Source organism: Trichogramma pretiosum, unplaced genomic scaffold, assembly GCF_000599845.2.
Source record: "Trichogramma pretiosum strain Unisexual culture from Peru unplaced genomic scaffold, Tpre_2.0 scaffold119, whole genome shotgun sequence".
In the NCBI taxonomy this organism is placed as follows: domain Eukaryota; kingdom Metazoa; phylum Arthropoda; class Insecta; order Hymenoptera; family Trichogrammatidae; genus Trichogramma; species Trichogramma pretiosum.
The window spans coordinates 129275-146127 of NW_019640845.1; the positions used below are offsets into that span (position 1 = coordinate 129275).

General features: G+C 39.4%; 7 protein-coding genes across 9 annotated transcripts; 4 read left to right on the plus strand and 3 right to left on the minus strand.

Moving 5' to 3' along the window:
* Window positions 1-1026: 1026 nt before the first annotated feature.
* On the minus strand, window positions 1027-3263 carry LOC106657492 (cytochrome P450 6k1-like). The gene is made up of 6 exons (XM_014379039.2): window positions 2730-3263; window positions 2301-2652; window positions 1995-2225; window positions 1642-1919; window positions 1382-1571; window positions 1027-1304 (listed from the first exon to the last, which is right to left on the minus strand). The coding sequence occupies exons 1-6, from the start codon at window positions 3036-3038 to the stop codon at window positions 1138-1140; spliced, it is 1527 nt and encodes a 508-aa protein (XP_014234525.2). The 5' UTR covers window positions 3039-3263; the 3' UTR covers window positions 1027-1137.
* Window positions 3264-4522: 1259 nt separating this feature from the next.
* On the plus strand, window positions 4523-7438 carry LOC106657495 (protein limb expression 1 homolog). The gene is made up of 3 exons (XM_014379043.2): window positions 4523-5073; window positions 5686-5914; window positions 5978-7438. Exons 2-3 carry the CDS (start codon window positions 5752-5754, stop codon window positions 6721-6723), a joined length of 909 nt encoding a protein of 302 aa, XP_014234529.1. The 5' UTR covers window positions 4523-5073; window positions 5686-5751; the 3' UTR covers window positions 6724-7438.
* Window positions 7439-7542: 104 nt separating this feature from the next.
* On the minus strand, window positions 7543-8752 carry LOC106657454 (ATP-dependent Clp protease proteolytic subunit, mitochondrial). Its single transcript, XM_014378989.2, has 4 exons — window positions 8660-8752; window positions 8435-8569; window positions 7942-8332; window positions 7543-7865 (listed from the first exon to the last, which is right to left on the minus strand). The coding sequence occupies exons 1-4, from the start codon at window positions 8693-8695 to the stop codon at window positions 7738-7740; spliced, it is 690 nt and encodes a 229-aa protein (XP_014234475.1). The 5' UTR covers window positions 8696-8752; the 3' UTR covers window positions 7543-7737.
* A 142-nt stretch (window positions 8753-8894) lies between these two features.
* Window positions 8895-9717, plus strand: LOC106657455 (39S ribosomal protein L36, mitochondrial). Of its 3 annotated transcripts, none has more exons than XM_014378990.1 (2): window positions 8895-8984; window positions 9243-9717. In XM_014378990.1, exon 2 carries the CDS (start codon window positions 9247-9249, stop codon window positions 9628-9630), a length of 384 nt encoding a protein of 127 aa, XP_014234476.1. In that variant the 5' UTR covers window positions 8895-8984; window positions 9243-9246; the 3' UTR covers window positions 9631-9717. The 3 variants fall into 3 exon arrangements, with proteins under 3 accessions (XP_014234476.1, XP_023319339.1, XP_014234477.1); XM_023463571.1 differs by having other exon boundaries at window positions 8951-9039; XM_014378991.2 differs by lacking the exon at window positions 8895-8984 and adding an exon at window positions 9006-9094.
* Window positions 9718-10168: 451 nt separating this feature from the next.
* Window positions 10169-13639, plus strand: LOC106657448. The gene is made up of 9 exons (XM_014378982.2): window positions 10169-10441; window positions 10522-10589; window positions 11906-12012; window positions 12103-12276; window positions 12366-12541; window positions 12616-12760; window positions 12837-13107; window positions 13183-13322; window positions 13399-13639. Exons 1-9 carry the CDS (start codon window positions 10426-10428, stop codon window positions 13613-13615), a joined length of 1314 nt encoding a protein of 437 aa, XP_014234468.1. The 5' UTR covers window positions 10169-10425; the 3' UTR covers window positions 13616-13639.
* Window positions 10878-11731, minus strand: LOC106657451 (prefoldin subunit 6). Its single transcript, XM_014378984.2, has 2 exons — window positions 11648-11731; window positions 10878-11432 (listed from the first exon to the last, which is right to left on the minus strand). Exon 2 carries the CDS (start codon window positions 11419-11421, stop codon window positions 11038-11040), a length of 384 nt encoding a protein of 127 aa, XP_014234470.1. The 5' UTR covers window positions 11422-11432; window positions 11648-11731; the 3' UTR covers window positions 10878-11037.
* A 672-nt stretch (window positions 13640-14311) lies between the features above and the next one.
* LOC106657449 (protein eyes shut-like) lies at window positions 14312-15845 on the plus strand. The gene is made up of 3 exons (XM_014378983.2): window positions 14312-14568; window positions 14648-14867; window positions 14959-15845. The coding sequence occupies exons 1-3, from the start codon at window positions 14336-14338 to the stop codon at window positions 15637-15639; spliced, it is 1134 nt and encodes a 377-aa protein (XP_014234469.1). The 5' UTR covers window positions 14312-14335; the 3' UTR covers window positions 15640-15845.
* Window positions 15846-16853: the final 1008 nt, after the last annotated feature.

Here is a 16853-nt window from a genome sequence, read left to right on the forward strand (position 1 = left end):
AATCAATATTATAACATAAAAATATCGGCTTGATCATGCCGATATCACATTGCACTTCAATGCGTAAGCTCAAATTTTGTTTTTATTTTTTCAAATCTTTTTCTAAATTCAAGATGAATCGCCTCTCGGAAAAAGTTGTTAACCCAACGGAGGTGGAAGAGTGTCTACATTGCATTAGTAAGAGATTGACAACCGCCCCAGTTGAGTACTATATTTTTCATTACAACGTGAAGAAGGCAATTTTAAATTCGCTAGCTGTGCGTAAAGGAAGCATGCATTTTCCGCATGCATTGATGAAAGGTTTTGAAACAATTTACACATATTTTTTGACCAATTCCTTCGACATAGTCCTTGTCGTTTTCGAGATAGGAAATAGCAAAGATTGAAAACGAGTTTTCTGGTAATTAACAAAAAAAGAAAATTTCAAAAAGTAGATGATGGACTCATCTCAAAGCTTCATCAAAGACAAACGTCACGTTTCATAAAGATAGCAGCTAGATCTGTTGGTCCTGGATAGAATTTTTTCAGGATTTCAAAAATATTTTACTCTCATATCTAAATGAGTGTAACTATGTGTAATTATTTTGAAGCCAATGAAGTGAAAAATCGTAGATTTCAATATTTATCTATAGCATTGTATTATTATCAATCTTTTGGTTACAAACATTTTGGTGGTAATTTGAACTGTAATAGTTTGTTAACAATAAATGGTTGCTATTTTATTTTGAATGTATATTCGAATAATATTTTCCATAATGTCATCAATTACAGAAAGATAGGGTTAATAATTGTTTGTGAGTTACATTTTTTAAGGTATGCCGCTCTTTAGGTACTGTGTGGAAGTTAGCCTCAAGAGCTGTAACCACTACTTTAAACCCTGTACAAATTTTCACCCATTACCCTTGTTTTTTATGTATGAGCTGTTCATGATAGCAGTGTTGTTACAAATCATTTATGTCATTTTTCGGAGAGTAATAATTTTTACATTCCTTCTCGGTGTTTTATAAAGTTTTTGTAAAATTTTCCTTTTTGATTTTTTATAAAACTTTTGTAAACGTAGCTAAAACATTTTATTCAAAAAAATTATAGCTTTGTGTACCTAAAACGAATTAAAAACTAATCTTCCATTAATAGAAGCTACAATACTGGATTCTTTTTTACATAAATATGAACTCCGTCAGCTGGTGCCAAGAAAATAGCTCGTTTGCTCACTTCATTTTTATAATTGGTATTTTGCGAAACCTCGTAGTCCCTCAAAATTGTGATCAATCCTACCATGGTTTGCAATTGGCCGGTTCGTTGTCCTGAATATAAACAAAATGTCATCGGTAATATTGCGATTGTCTTAAATTTACCAATTTGCTGCTGAGCAAATACACACCTATGCATATTCTCGGTCCATCGCCAAATGGCATGTAAGTACAAGGTTGAATGTTATCCTTTCTTTCCTCGCTGAACCTATCAGGATCAAATTTCGTGGGGTCTGGGTGCAATCCTGGATCTTCGTGTATACCCATGAGTGTTGTGTAAACCACTGTGCCCTTCTCGATGACTATGTCCGTGCCAGGTACCTGTAAAAATTACCATGGTCGTTAGAAGCATGATTGGAGTATGATTATTGCTCCTATATACGGTACATACCTTGTAATCGTTGAGGGCGACGCGATCGAGCAGGGGCGCTGGAGGGTACAACCTCAGGATCTCCGACACGACTTGCTGAAGGTAGCTCATCTGCGATATCATGTCGTAGGTCAGGGTTGCTTTGCCAATTTTTTCGCGAATCTCGTCTCGTACTTTTTTTTGAATCTCTGGATGTCTGGCCAACTCCATGAGGGTAAAAGTCATAGTTATAGCACTTGTTTCGAGACCGGCGACGAAAAATATTGCCGATTGCGCCAGCAATTGATCGCCGTCAAAACCTATTATGTTTGAGCGTATATTACGCAAATGCAATAATTTGATTTATTTTAATCGGGTGAACAATTAATACTTACGGAATTGGGCATCTTGCGGTTCATTCTTGAGTTCCACCAAAAAGTCGATCAGATCTCCTCGCTTGAAACCCGACTTTTCTCTTGCATTCACAGACTCCCAAAATATTTTTCGGAAATATTCTTCGTGTTTGCCAAGAAATGTTGCCTGTAAATAATCGCCTAACTTTGGAAAGAAGAAGGCAACAAACAAGTTGAGAGTCCTTCTAAGATCTTGTTTGAAAATATCCCTGCCTATGAACAAGTCAATATCCCTGTTTTAGAAAAGTAATATAATGTATTTTAAACTAATTCAGTCATTCAACTCACTGCGAACAAAAAATTCAGGTTCAGGCTCGTCGAAAGAATTGGTCCTGATGCCGAAAGTCAACGAAGATATCACGTCGGTCGTGTACTTGGCACATACTCTTCGAACTTCCATGTCGATTTTGCCCTCGCCAACTTTTTTGGCCATGTACTGATTCAAGTTCTTCGCGCTCTCTACCATGAGTTCGAAAAGTTTCTTCTGCTTTCCACTGGTGAAAGCCGGTGACAATTTGACGCGAAGGTACTTCCATTCTGGATTATCGATGGAAAATAAGCCCGTACTTCCGATAACGTCAGTTTTTCTCTTGGCCGCGAAGTAACGATCGGTAAAGTTGTGAAAATCTTTTATAAAAACCTGCGCAATATCAACGACGATATGTGATTACATAATAATTCCCGCTGAAAATTGAAAATTTCCCTGTCCAAACCTACTTGCTTGATAACTTCGGGACTGCGAAGGAGTAAAAAAGGCGTCTGCATGATGTACAGACCGATCACCGGTTTGTCCGGTTGTCCTTGGTAATATTTGTAAATTTCACCGAGGACGGCTGGAGGCGCCGAACGAAGGCAGATGGCATCTTTGAAGTTTCCGAAGAACCAGTGAGCCGGTGGCGAGTCGACTCCTCTTCGCCGCCAGTACGACTGTTTGTACTTGGCGTAAAGATAGAAAAGAACGAAGCCAGTGGCAAGTATAGTCACTACATTTGAAAAACTGAACAAAGCACTCAGCATGTCACCCATTTTTATCACTCGACGGCGAACACGATGCACACAAAATTCAGTGCCAAAAAACTCTATATTTTACTCTTTTCCTGGCTCAATCGCAACTGCGCGAACTTCGAATCATCGAGATAACTGGTATGGCTCGAAAAGTATTGCGTCTGCTGTGTAAATAAGAAGCGAGCTGTTGTTTACGCGGGAAATAATCGAACGACACGTCAAGCGAGCGCACCTAACAAGAGTGCACTAACGATCTTTAGCAGAATCCCAACTATATATTATTGTATAATTTGTCTAGTCATCGTTATAGCCACGTTCGCGCAAATACGCTTCATTAATTGCGCAATATCGCGCGTTCCACCGTGAATATAACAAAACTTAATCATTGGGATCGATCGAGAGTGCTAATCATATAAATCCATAAAAAAAATCATTTTTATTAAACAAACACTTGTGGCTATCAAGCCCAAATCGTGTATGTTGAATTTATTACAGATGCAGATATCTCGTATCTCGAGTTGAGCGTAACTTTTCTGCTACTCTCAATTGTAATATATGTTTTTTAGGTCATTCAAAGCTACCAAAGTAAAAAATGTATAGTAGGAAAGGTATTTTTCATTCTCCGTTTTCAATTTGAGTAAAGTGAAACCTTTTCTTTTCACTAAAAAACCAAAACATTTAATGATAAGAACGATTAGTAGGGGGTCGTTACACAATTCAGCAGTTTAAACATTGTGAGTTCGGTATAAGCGAATCGTATAAAAACAATCAAAATCCATAACATAAACAATATTTTAAAATTTATTGAAAAAAAACTCCAGCACGCGTTATATAGATAATTCTATAATATGCGATATAGCCTTCTCAGCTTGCATAATTTTTCTTGAAATATGAATTTTTCATTCTCTAATATGAATGCTAATGATCGCATATTTGACTGATTGATATCATTATTAACTGCAATTCTAAAAATGGCGAGGTGATTTCAATAATGATTTTTATTTGCATCGGGTTAATCATCAAGACTGTTTCAATGATTTGATGAAATTTCATAACTCGAACGAAAATTTGTTCGTTTCCTCTTCATTTCTATCTCCGAGATAATTTCAAAGTCTATTTTTTTTTTTTTTAATTGTCATTTTTTGTAAAGCAAAAGAAAACTCGTTCTCTTATAAAATTTCTGTGCCCGCATTACTGAAGGCTTTTAAACCTGCTGTGAGAAGATCGGCGACTCGCGCGTATTTAAAATACATTTATGAAAAAAGAAAGGGTGAACCGTACAGGGGTGCAACGTCATTTGGCGAGCACATGGCGTATTAAGCGCGTCGCGCGTCGTTGCCGATTTCACATGCCGATACGCGTGACTCTAGCTTCTGCCTCAGGAGAGATATCGGTGCGCGTTCAGCTCTCGCATGTGTAATTTATGCAAATGCGTAATCATCGCGAGCCCATATTAAATTTGCTCCTGCATGTTATGTACGTGTACGATATGCGTGCATTGCAGATCGTGCAATTGAGTCCCCGGCGCGCGCGCGAGGGGCCCTCTTCTCCCACCATACACGAGTCCTCTCTTTCTCTCTCTCTCTCTTACTCGTTCTCGTGCAAACTCCTTCTTGTCTTCTCCTTCGTTGGCGTTCTGCACTGCCACTCGATGGGCCCGACTCCGTATATATATCTATACTTTCTGCATTTACGCACAGGATCAGCAGCAGCAGCAGCAGCAGCAGCAGCAGCGTCTCTCACTCCTCTCGTATTTATTTTCTAGAATATTGCGCGTGAGTCAGTGTGTGCGTGTAGCAGCAGCAGCAGCAGCGTATGAAAAGTGCCGAGCGCAGAGTGCAGTTCAGTGCATCCGTATTAATATATATAGTGTGCGTGTGTGAGTGCGTAGCTGTTTCCCGCATCGGTGGAATTTTGCGTCTTCCGGGGTGATCTCGAGTGATCCACTTGCAATTCTTATCCTTTACACGTATCATTGAGACTCGACTATTCTATAATTCATACTTCTGAGCGGAGGCTGAGATTATGGGAGGCCGATGATCGTCCAGCCAAGCTGGTGAGTGCACATCTCGCAGATTCAGTCTTCATCTTTAATTTCTATATCATACCTGTAGGTTCGATACGTTTTCGAGACAGATGTGGGCTATTTACATACAACACACACTCGTATACACACATTACAAGGATATAAACACGCTCTCGATAATAACGTCAGTCCAGCACGCGCGACATGTGCTCGGCCCATATAATATATGCACCTACTATTAGGCCTTGGTATTCGCGATGTACTGCACACAATACAGAATGATATACGCGTATCCCTATAAAAATGCTCGAGTATAAGATGGCAGGTGTCAGGATGTAATCTTGAAGATCTCGATCGCCACTGGGCAATACGTTTTTTTTTTTTTTTTTGCTATACGGAGCAAGTCGAGGTCCCACGGTATATTTATATCAGCACGGTGCATGCCGAGAAGGGCCGACCCCGGTATACTTTTTTTGTGCGCATTTCACTGCGTAGTCCAGCAACAGGTGGACGCGAATGTAGGCGAGTGGTGCTTCATTTAAAAGCTTCTGCTTCTGCTCTTACGAATGCATAAAACAACGAAAAAGCTCGAGAAATTAATGCGGAAATCGTCAAATAAAAAGCGAACGAAATTAATTCCAGATTGAATGCGGAAAACGGGATCAGCGAGAGCAGCGGCAGCAGCATCAGCAGGGCGCGTGCAGTTGGATGCAGAGCGTATCGCCAGCCATTTCCAGTAAGTCGAGGCTGGACGGAATGAGCGTCAACAGCGACGTGGTGGTCGACGGCAGGACCAAGCAGTTCCTCAAGGAGGCCGTCGACAAGGTCGTCAACAGTTTCGCCAAGCACTCTCACGGTCGCTACGGCCGAGGTATATAGAGTTGACCCATGTACATATCGCAGCAACGAAAAATATAAAAACGTATGATTTTAGTGAACGTGGTCGAGGCTCTGCAGGACTTCTGGCAGATGAAAGCCCGCGGAAACGAGCTGAGAAACGCCGCCCTGGTGATTTACGAGTCGGTGCCAGGCACAAATCCACCCTACGTCTGCTACGTCACCCTGCCGGGTGGTTCCTGCTTCGGCAGCTTCCAGAACTGCCCTACTAAAGCTGAGGCACGTCGCTCCGCGGCCAAGATCGCCCTAATGAACTCCGTCTTCAACGAGCATCCCTCGCGCAAGATCACCGACGACTTTATCGAGAAGGCCGTGGCCGAGGCGCGCGACAGCTTTCAAAAGTCTCGCCAGCAGCAGCAGGTCGACGAGCAGCAGCAGGACGACAACGACCCGGACGACCCGAACACGGGCATCGGCGCGTTTCGCTTCATGCTCGAGTGCAATCGCGGCCGGACGATGCTCGAGTTCCAGGAGCTCATGACGGTCTTCCAGCTGCTCCACTGGAACGGCTCGCTCAAGGCGATGCGCGAGCGTCAGTGCTCGCGCCAGGAGGTCGTGGCGCACTACAGTCATCGGGCGCTGGACGACGACATGCGCAGCCAGATGGCCCTGGACTGGGTGGCCCGGGAGCACGAGGCACCCGCCGGCGGAGTCGTGGCCGTGGAGCTGGCCCTGGCCGAGCGCGAGCTCGAGACCGCCAGGCTGGCCGGCAGGGAATTGAGATTTCCCAAGGAGAAGAAGGACATACTGCTGTTGGCGCACGCACAGATCTGCCCGCAATGACCCGCGTCGTCGTCGTCTTCGTCGTTGATTTAGTATACTAGATTCTATGTTTTTTTTTATTGATTCTTTTTTAATCCAATATCGGCTATTATTAATTTTTTATGCCAGGATCGTTAATCGATTCGTAATCCGACATTACTGAACTATCACGATGATATTCTATTTGTCACGAGTAGCACGATTGCAGTGAAAAAAAACTCTCGTGAACAGCGTTTAACATGAATTATTAAAAGATTTTTTTAACTCTGCATCATTCTGACGTAAAAAAAAGTACGTAAAAGTCATAAACAGTTTCGTCGAAAGCTCTTTAAAACGACAGTCGCGCCTAGTAGTCGCGACATGCTACTAGTTACATTTTCGTTAATTCTAATTATCGCGTGATTCTCGCGAAATTTCCGAAATTCGTTTATTTTTTAGTTTATTGTTAAATCATGCCATTCAAGATGACTATATATTTAAGTTCTACAGAGATCTATCCCATAAGTAATCAAAGTTATCGTAAAGTTTTGAATTAAGTTACGCAAAGTCTTCCATATATTGTATGGTTTAGTATAATAAGTCTATCATTATCGATTCGGAAAATTTAGAGACCTATAGTGAATTTCGGTAATGCTTTACTTGAACAATTTGTGATTTTAGGTGATTATAGAATTTTTCTTCCCTCACAAGACTGTACTTGATTTATATTACAATTTTCCATTTATATTACTACTTGTTTATACTTTGTTTAAATTGTGAAAATCTTTAAAAATGACTGAGTTTTTACCTAGTACTATATAAATTAAAAATAGATTTAAGGATCATTATCATTAACAGTTCTTTTTCAGTTGAAAACAAATGTAATTAAAATTACATATTTTGCAATGCAAATTAACAAAACACTTTGAATGACAATACATATGATACCAATAATCTGGAATCAAAACCTTCATAAAATCTATGAAACAATTAATCAAAATATCACTTAACTTAGAGCAGTCAATTCATTCACAAACTCACTTAATGTTATAGGATTTATGTTTTTTGAGCTTTTGCTCCTGCTTCACTTTGTTCTTGCAATGGATGCTCTAAAACTTTGTCAATTATTCCAAATTCTTTTGCTTCGGTTGGAGTCATGAACTTATCTCTTTCCATACTGTTTTCTGAAAATTCATGATATTATTATGTAAGTTTGTTATTATTTTAATAAAATTATTACAAAGTTTAATAAAATCTTACCTATTCTTTGAATATCAATTCCTGTGTGTTTGGCGTATAAATTATTTATTTGACTTTTAAGTTTGAGAATTTCTTCCGCTTGAATTCTAATATCAGTGGCTTGACCTTGAACACCACCAGAAGGCTGATGAATCATTATCCTAGCATTAGGTAGTGCATGTCTCATTCCTGGAGCTCCAGCGGCCAATAATAAACTTGCCATTGAACATGCTTGACCCACACACCATGTTGCAACCGGTGGAAGTACATACTGCATTGTGTCATAAATGCCAAGACCTGCTGTCACAACGCCACCAGGAGAATTGATATACAAATGTATTGGTTTCTTACTACTTTCTGATTGTAAAAAAAGTAATTGAGCTATAACTAGAGATGATATGTCATCTGTCACCTGCAAATATAATAGTGATGTTACAAGTCTTTATTAGTAATATAATAGGAAATAAAATTAGGTAAGAATTTTCATTTCTATTATTTACGTATAATTTCTTACCGGTCCCATCAAGCAAATAATTCTTTCTTTGAGTAAACGAGAATAAATATCATAAGCTCGTTCTCCTCTTCCTGTTTGTTCAACAACTATTGGAACTAGATTTAAACTTCTGATGCATGATTTCTTGATAGAGTTCTGTTGAAACATAGATGAATTGGTAAGAGGAAAACAAATTAAATAGAAAAATGTTTAACAACCAATTTTTATAATTTACTATCTACTTACATTCAATTGAACCAAATTGCGAAAATTTCGCAACATTTTTATTTGTTATAATAAGTGACTATTGCCAACAAATATCAGAAAATATTTCGGAGCGGGGTTGGATGATAGCGAAATTATGCGTGACAGTCCAGACAGCGGTCTGCAACTAATGATTACAATATGTGCGCTTAACCACACTTTTCGCGCTTACTCTTCGCAGTGTGCCGCTGGCTACTGCTTGGCGTTTGCCTGTCTGCATGTATGAAAATGAAGTAACGAAACACAGAGCAGACGTGAACTTCAGGATCTTTGCAATTATTTCCATTTGTCAACAAACGAAAACGTGGTAAATATTAACAGCCGTGTGATTCTATATGAGGATTGAAACATTTTTAGAAAATGTCAAAATTCCTTTACAGTGAATGTTCTTCTATCAAATTAAAACGCATGTTGCAGGTTATATTTATTTTGAAATTTAAGCAGAATTTACATTCAATTTGTGTTTAATAATTTGATTTGTGAAATGTGCTTTAATTAGATAGTTTTATTTCATAAAACATAACTAATATACATGTGAGATTATACTCAAAACTTTTATTTACAGAAAAATGAACTTGCAAATTTTAACTAGGTTCCAAGGAACTGTAAATAACTTAGTTAAAAGAGCCTTTACACCCATGATCAACTGCAGAGGGATTCATGGTATTTGCAAGTCAATTTTTACACCTCAACCAATTGTCAGCAATTGGAGTGTTTCAACAGAGACACAATTTTTGACTCCAATAATACCTCAATTCAATCAAGTATGCGGTATGAAACAAAGAGGTAAACCTCAACTTCGTTGCAAAGGCTGCTTTTATGTTGCCAAAGAAGGAAGGCTATTTGTTTATTGCAGACTTAAGCCTCGACATAAGCAAATGTCGATGCAAAAATCATTTAAGTATAGAAGGATCCTCACATTTGCATACCAAAAGAAAGAAAGAGATTGGTAGTGACTTAATTCTGTTGTATAATACTTATAGTTGTAATGTTATATATAATATGTAAAATAAAACATAATTTGTTACATTTAATAGAGAAGTACATTTTTAAAAATCTATAATTGATCTTTAAAAACTGAATGCTCTAATAAAGAAAGTTGTTTGATTTAAAAAAAAAGAATTTTTATTTTATTTAAATTAAAATTAAAATAAAACAGCATAATTAATTAGAAATTTTACAGCTTTATAAATCAAATTTTTAAATAATTCGGCAAGTTTCTATAAAAATAATTTTCCTCTATGTATTCAAATCATAAATGCCTTAATTACAAACGTGTATGATTAGTTGCCGTATTATAGGCGTCATACGACAGCAAGTGAATCTCTCGATGCTCGAGCAGTTTTTATGCAATATAGCCGGGCTACATCTGCACTGAGTGTGTGCAATTTTCGCAAGAGGAAGCCGCCCGGCGACGCGCTTACCCACCGAGTACACATAACGCCGCGACTCTGTTTCCATCTCTCTCATTCACGACTGCAGTGCTAATAATCTGCGCGCGGCTGATTGTTCAAGTTGTCAGCTGTTGAATAGAATTCCTCGCCTCAAAGCGACAATCGACTTTATATAGGAGTGTTTATTTGTTTACGATCAAAAGTGCGTAAATTCGACGCTACTCTCACCCGTGCGGCTCGAATTTTTTAACCGTTTGGTCGCAAATCGAATCCATCTCTCTTTGAGAAAAGTCTGCATTTGTTCTTTTTTAGTTGCATCTTTTAGAAGAGGTTTGCCAAGCTTAAAGCATCACAATGAATTTTATTGAAGGTATGTATGATTCATCTTCATTATGATAATCTTATCTAATTGGTGTGAATAAGTTTAATGCAAATTTGTACTCATAATAGTGACCAACAATGACTACATGGCTGGATGTTTGTGCGGCTCCATGGAAATAACACAGTGTATTGAATACGTAAGTAGAAAATCTTGCTTTGAAATTTTTTATATCTTACACTACTCCATCCAAAAGTAAATAGTCCTTCCTGATTAAAGTGAAATACCTCACTTGATTGATTTAATTAGAAGATTATAGTTTTCAATCATTCAAAAAATTATCTAAGCATACATTAAATTTTGTTAATAATAATTAAAGAACTTTGCAATTGAAACAGTATTATATACTTACGATTATAGTTTTCAATCATTCAAAAAATTATCTAAGCATATATTAAATTTGGTTAATAATAATTAAAGAACTTTGTACTTGAAACAGTATTATATACTTTATTTAATGAATATATTACAAAATATTCTCATTCATAATTATGTTCAGTTGTATATAATTGACATTATAAATGATCAGCAAGTATTAGCTCCCAGATAATAATTAAAGCTTGTTTATATACAAATACTTAGGGAGTTCATTTAGCCTTTTGGGCCATCATCATTTGAGCTTTTTGAAACTGCACTTGCAGTGCTTCTAGTTTATTTCTGTGAACTTCTTGTTTCTTTTCAATAGATGAAATTGCTTCTTCCGTTCGTTTGATATCAGAGTTGATGAATTCCAACCGCTTTTTGACATTCTCTTTAGCTTCAATAGGATCTTGTTTGATTAGTATTGGTCCAACAAGCTTGTAAATTTCATTTCCTGGCTTCATAAGCTTTAATTCTTCATCCACAATAGTATTTTCACTTAGCTGACTGTCCAATTGTTGTCTTCTGGAGCATAATTTTTGATATTCTTTTTGAACCTGTTTGTATTCTTCAATCTCAGATTGAAGTTTTTTCTGTAGTTCTTCCGTCATTTTTCTAGATTCTGTAAGAGTAAAAAAATTCACTATTAATAACTTAAAAATGCAAATACTTGGTAGCTTCAGAAAAATGAAGTTAAAATCGTCAAAAAATGGAGGTTATACGTGAGTAAATCGTATTTAAATACCCGGCAATGTAATCGTATGTTGTAATTTAAAAAATTCTGAACCACTTGAAAGTTATAATAACGCACAAGTGAAAGAAACTTTTCAACGGTACCTGAACTGGTTACTTGAAATTGATTAAAATAGCCTAGATGACAAAAATGCGGTGTTTAGAGTCGTATTTTGATGAATACACTACCTACACACAATGCCGTAAATAGTATGCGCCGTCTTGCGTGCGCGGCGGGCGACACTCCACGACGAGCACTTGAAAGACCTTCGATCGAAAGCGAAATTTGAACTTTTTTTTGAAGCTCATATAAATTGAGATAAATTTTTCATTAAAATGTATTTGTTTTTCACATTTGTTTAGCACTGGGAAAAAAACGTTTTGGATGATTTTCGTTACCAAGACCGAAAAAATGCAGCAATTCTGTTGGCTAAGCGCATCATTGGCTTCAGCATCGGCGACGATTACATGTAGGTTCATAATTTATCGTTACTTTTCGCCAAAATGCATGAATCGACAAAGTTATTTATCTTTTTTTTCTTCTAATTTTTGTTCAAAAGTGAGCTGTCGAATTCGGAGATAATAGAGAAACCCGAGGTTACTCTGCTGCCCAATATCTCAGGCCAAGCGCGAACTTTGACCACCGTCAGCCGATTTGATATACCCGAGGTGAAAATTGCCGGAAAAATTAGTATCAGAAATACATCTGGTTCCCACGAATACTACAACTACGAGTGAGTATAGAACTTGTCATCATTATAATACAAAACCTCGTCTTGTCCCACATTGAATATTTTCGATCATACATTACGATCTCGTGCAGGCTCGAGGTGAAAAACACCAGACTTAAGACAGCCGTGAACTATTTCATCGAGGGCGATGGATTTACCGTGGAAAATTACCTCAACGAGTTCGAGCACACGGATATGAAGCTGACGTACGAGAACGAGTCGGGGGAAATCGTCTCGGTTTTGGATAAACTCACTGACAAAGTCAAAAGTACGAACTCTTCTTTACGAACAAATCTTCATTGACATGCGTGCAATTTATTATTATTGTGTTTGATCTCGCAGGAGAAGCCGTGGAGCATTACTTGTTGGATAATACTTTCGACGAGATACTGTCGGCGATCCACGATCTGTTCTTGGAGCCGCTTTACGATCGGGGCAGTGCCAGCAATCAAGTCGGCGCCGATTACTCATTGAGAAACAAGTTCCGGTAATGAAACTTTGTCGTTGACATTCGATTTGCGTTGCAAATAAAATAACTAATTATTATCCTCGTTTTCTTCCAGTATTCATTTGAAGCAACTGTACGGCGCTTTCAAGATATTCGTGGACAAATTTTTGGACGCGACCAACGAGTCGCTGAAAGCCGACTCCGGCAGCGCTACCCTGCCCAAGCTCTTCTGCATCGGTGAGACCGACGACGGTGACGAGGTTTTGAGCGTCGTCGAGGCTCGCATCCAAAATTTGAACACTATGAGGTGCGACAGGAGGCCGATCGTCTTACCGGAAAATAAGGAAGCCCATCTTTACATTCCATTGGAATTTGAAAACCTAATGGTGAGCTTTTTAGATGCGAGAGATTAATTTTCTGTGTTTTAATTTACGCTAATGTTTTATAAAAATTATTCACAGGTCACTTATAAAAAAGGAGACCGCAACGTTGAGATATGTGTTAAGACCATTGAATCATCCTTCATGCAGCTAGCTATAAAAAAGATCAACGACGAGAAAGCAGAAATCAAACTTGTTCAGTTTAAAATTAAAAATCTTGAGTAAGTTCACACGATACTCGATCAAGTATGGTTATTACAAAATCCAATTAATCCGATCGTTTTTCTATCTAATTAGGTACGAGTGGAACCCTACGGCTAAATTGGTCTTGGATCCTTCGATCACCCAAGCGATCGAGGATAAAATCAAATCTCATATCGCAAAGGTGATCGCGAAAGACGAGCTCGGCCTTTTCGCCGTCAATCCGCCGAACGTCGAAATCGATTACGATAGCGACGATTTCTCCGGAAGAGAAGAGGGCGAAGAAGAAAACGCCGATGAAAATAATGAATAATGCAAAAACAAAAGTACATTAAATCCATAAGCGCTAGTCTTTTCTACACAATATAAGTGCCTTACGTATATAAATGATTTACAACCCAAAATTCACGCGTTCGCAAACTAGTTACTAAAAATGCGCTCGGATCTCAATATACGTTATAAAGCAATATACAAACATAAAATAACCGTCAAAAAATTCAATTAGCAATAAGTACTCTCATTTGCCGTACCGATCATATTTCGACGTTAAATCGCGTGGCTAGGACAAATCAACCAGAGTATGTGGTAAATCTTCTTTTTCTTTCGTATTCGCGAGTTAATTAGCGTTTCACCTCTTTTCAAGCACTTTGCATCTCTTCACTTGCGCTATATATATCGAATCACCGCAGTTTTCTTAGGAAGTAGCAAATAGGTTAATAATGTATTCGATCTATAATAATATGTGAGTCGGTCAGCAGCAGCAGCATCAGCAGCCCAGAGCACGGCACAGCTTCGGTAATATTTTCGCACTACACCCGCACCCGTTACATAATTTGCTCAGGCAATTATCGTGCAAAGCCGAAAAAACAACAGGAGGAGTAGAGAGAAGCACGAGGCTTTTATTTTAACGGTTAAGCCTCGACGAGTCTACATCGAGTCGCCGGGAGTCAAGTGCTAGACAGTCCAGGCGCGAGCCTCCTCGGTTTTAGTTGTCGCGAGTTATGCCATTGCGAGGCTCCATTAGGCTAAGAAGATGACGAAGTTCGCGTTATTATTATTAGGTTTCCTGACGCTCCTCCACTCGGCCGTCGCTTACTCCAAAGTATCGAGAAACAAAGTCGTGGTCGCGCCTCCCGAGGCGAGATCCTTTCACGAGCGCGACCCGCTGCAGGTAGCCTTCACCGTGTCGCCGCTTCACGAGGTCCCGGCGCCGAACATCGACGACCTGAGGCCCGGCGAGGCCGTCGATCATCGCACACCATCGAAGTGAGTTATTTTGCTCGTTTGCACGGCGCAGTGTCAATTGTCTTGTTCCGTATCGAAACTTTGATCGGTAATTTTCCAGATACGAGCAATTGTCGATCAAAGACGTGGCTCAGTCGCGCTACCATCCACCGCCTGTATCATTCAAGCATAAGGGTCTGCGGGGCTCCTCGTCGAATTCCGTGTCTTCTTACTCTAAGCCCGCGGCGACGTCTGTGAGTTCCGATTATTCGACTTTGGACACGAAACCGAAACCAGCAGCCTCGGCGCAGTCGCCGTATCCGATCTTCACATCGAATCACGTAAGTCTCATATCTTCTCCGCGCTCTTTCGCGTTCGATAATAATATAACAAATGTGTTCGCGTACTAACGATTCGTAATGATTATTTTAGTATCAGCCAAGTGCCAGTTCAATAGACTACCAAACGTCGATGGATAATGACAAGGCACCACCTTCGTCATCGTCTTCTTCTTCATCGTCGTCCTCGTCGTCGTCCTTCGATATCAATCATCCGCCAAAGTCCATCGATTTTCCCGATCACTACGACCGGCCGTTCGAATCCGTGCCATCTTATGCCCACGATCCGTACGAGGTGCATCACGACGAGATCATAATCGATCACCCGCCGTATGGCGATGATGATTACTACCATCACCATCATCCGCATCACGATCACGATCACGACGACTATCCGCACTATTACGAGCATCATCATCACCATCCTCACTACGAGAAACCGATGTTGGCTCCACCGCCTCCGATGACGACCGAGGAGCCGGAGATCATGGACGAGCGCGTGAACAAGCGGCCGGCCTACTCGTACTACTACATCGGCCGCAAGCTCTGGTACGTACCGCTGTACTTCAGCATATACTTCATCATCTACATAGCGGCGCTAGTGCTGAAGAGCGTCGCCAGGCACAAGATCCAGTTTCCGGCGAATCTGGCGGCAGCGGCGGCTGCCGACAACGCTAGAAGCACCAAAGTGGAGGGGTCTGATGGGCCCGGCTGGTTGGATTACGTCACTCTGGTGCTCGAGGGCATCGAGAAATTCGGCGAGATCGCGCAGTAACTCGACAACGGGGAACGACGATAGGCTGTTTTTGGTCGCTCAACTTTGGCCATGTATCGCGAGGAGATCGAGCGCGACGCATATAACCATGCACTTTTATACCTTAAATAACAAACCTTTATAAATAATAATATACAGTTAATTATATTTAGTAATTGTAATCATTAAATGTGTATACGCTTAATTGTAAATATGAATATGTCTGTGTATTTGTAGCGTTACTTGTATCCAATAATTTCATTATTCAATTTATATTATAAATAATAATGCTATATAACTTAAGCTTTGTCAATAAATGCTACTGATCAATCACATTGAAATACAGTGTTAATGGAATACTTGTCTCACTTCGAATTATCTCTCTCAAAAAAAAAGTAATCTTTCGCATTGATCTCAAGGAAGAAAATTGGTGTATACAAAGTGCGCGCTTATTTACGCTATATGTATAATGCAGCACATAGTGACGCGCACAATCGCGATAGGGCATGTGCAAGAAATACTGACGCGGTGGCAAGGTGGCATCGAAGGGATACGCGCGTGGAGATATATTTATATATGGGGCAAATTTCCTGAAGTGTCCTAGCGCTCTGCCGCACGGCATTTTTTGGCCGAATCACTCAATTTCTAACTCGCTGTAAAAGTATCAAAACGCCCCTCAAAAAAATAACTAACTAATGATTTTGATAGAAAATTTCCTCAGCTTTCTGATGGTGAGGTCCGATTTTCCAGAATTTTCCATTTTCCTCTCGGAAAATGTAAGTAAACATTCAAACTCGAATATCTCGAAAAACGCCACTTTTTTTGCGTTTTTTATTGTTTCAATCGAAAGATGAGGTCTTTTTACATCGGACAAGGTAGTTTTCAGAGTGTATTTTTGATGAAAACTAAGGAAAATACGAGAGGTTTTAGTTAGCGCTCGGCCGCTCAGCGCGATTTCGAGCCTTGCGCGGCTCGCTGTAACTTGTAACTCGCTCTTATGACATAGTGATTTGGCTGGAAAAATAAACGAACACATGTTTTCGATAGGAAATTTTCTCAGCTTTCTTATGGTGCAGTCGGATTTTCCGATAATTTACATTTTCACCAAAAAAAATGGACTTGAAGGTCTATTTTCTACTTTTTCTAATGAATATGTGAATTATCGGAAAATCCGACTGCACCATGAGAAAGCTGACAAAATTTCCTATCGAAAACATGTGTTCGTTTCTTTTTCC

Excerpts from the sequence above, each read along its gene's own strand:
- LOC106657451 (XM_014378984.2), bottom strand. The coding sequence starts at position 11,421 with ATGACGGAAGAACTACAGAAAAAACTTCAATCTGAGATTGAAGAATAC.
- LOC106657449 (XM_014378983.2), top strand. The coding sequence starts at position 14,336 with ATGACGAAGTTCGCGTTATTATTATTAGGTTTCCTGACGCTCCTCCAC. Across the intron at positions 14,569-14,647 it reads GATCATCGCACACCATCGAA|ATACGAGCAATTGTCGATCA; the intron begins GTGAGTTATTTT and ends GTAATTTTCCAG. Across the intron at positions 14,868-14,958 it reads CGATCTTCACATCGAATCAC|TATCAGCCAAGTGCCAGTTC; the intron begins GTAAGTCTCATA and ends TGATTATTTTAG.
- LOC106657455 (XM_014378990.1), top strand. The coding sequence starts at position 9,247 with ATGAACTTGCAAATTTTAACTAGGTTCCAAGGAACTGTAAATAACTTA.
- LOC106657454 (XM_014378989.2), bottom strand. The coding sequence starts at position 8,695 with ATGTTGCGAAATTTTCGCAATTTGGTTCAATTGAAT. Across the intron at positions 8,333-8,434 it reads TTATTTGCTTGATGGGACCG|GTGACAGATGACATATCATC; the intron begins GTAAGAAATTAT and ends TTATATTTGCAG. Across the intron at positions 7,866-7,941 it reads AATTGATATTCAAAGAATAG|AAAACAGTATGGAAAGAGAT; the intron begins GTAAGATTTTAT and ends ATGAATTTTCAG.
- LOC106657492 (XM_014379039.2), bottom strand. The coding sequence starts at position 3,038 with ATGGGTGACATGCTGAGTGCTTTGTTCAGTTTTTCAAATGTAGTGACT. Across the intron at positions 2,653-2,729 it reads GTCCCGAAGTTATCAAGCAA|GTTTTTATAAAAGATTTTCA; the intron begins GTAGGTTTGGAC and ends GATATTGCGCAG. Across the intron at positions 1,572-1,641 it reads TCGCCCTCAACGATTACAAG|GTACCTGGCACGGACATAGT; the intron begins GTATGTACCGTA and ends TAATTTTTACAG.
- LOC106657448 (XM_014378982.2), top strand. Across the intron at positions 10,590-11,905 it reads TAACACAGTGTATTGAATAC|CACTGGGAAAAAAACGTTTT; the intron begins GTAAGTAGAAAA and ends ACATTTGTTTAG. Across the intron at positions 13,108-13,182 it reads TGGAATTTGAAAACCTAATG|GTCACTTATAAAAAAGGAGA; the intron begins GTGAGCTTTTTA and ends AATTATTCACAG.
- LOC106657495 (XM_014379043.2), top strand. The coding sequence starts at position 5,752 with ATGCAGAGCGTATCGCCAGCCATTTCCAGTAAGTCGAGGCTGGACGGA. Across the intron at positions 5,915-5,977 it reads TCACGGTCGCTACGGCCGAG|TGAACGTGGTCGAGGCTCTG; the intron begins GTATATAGAGTT and ends GTATGATTTTAG.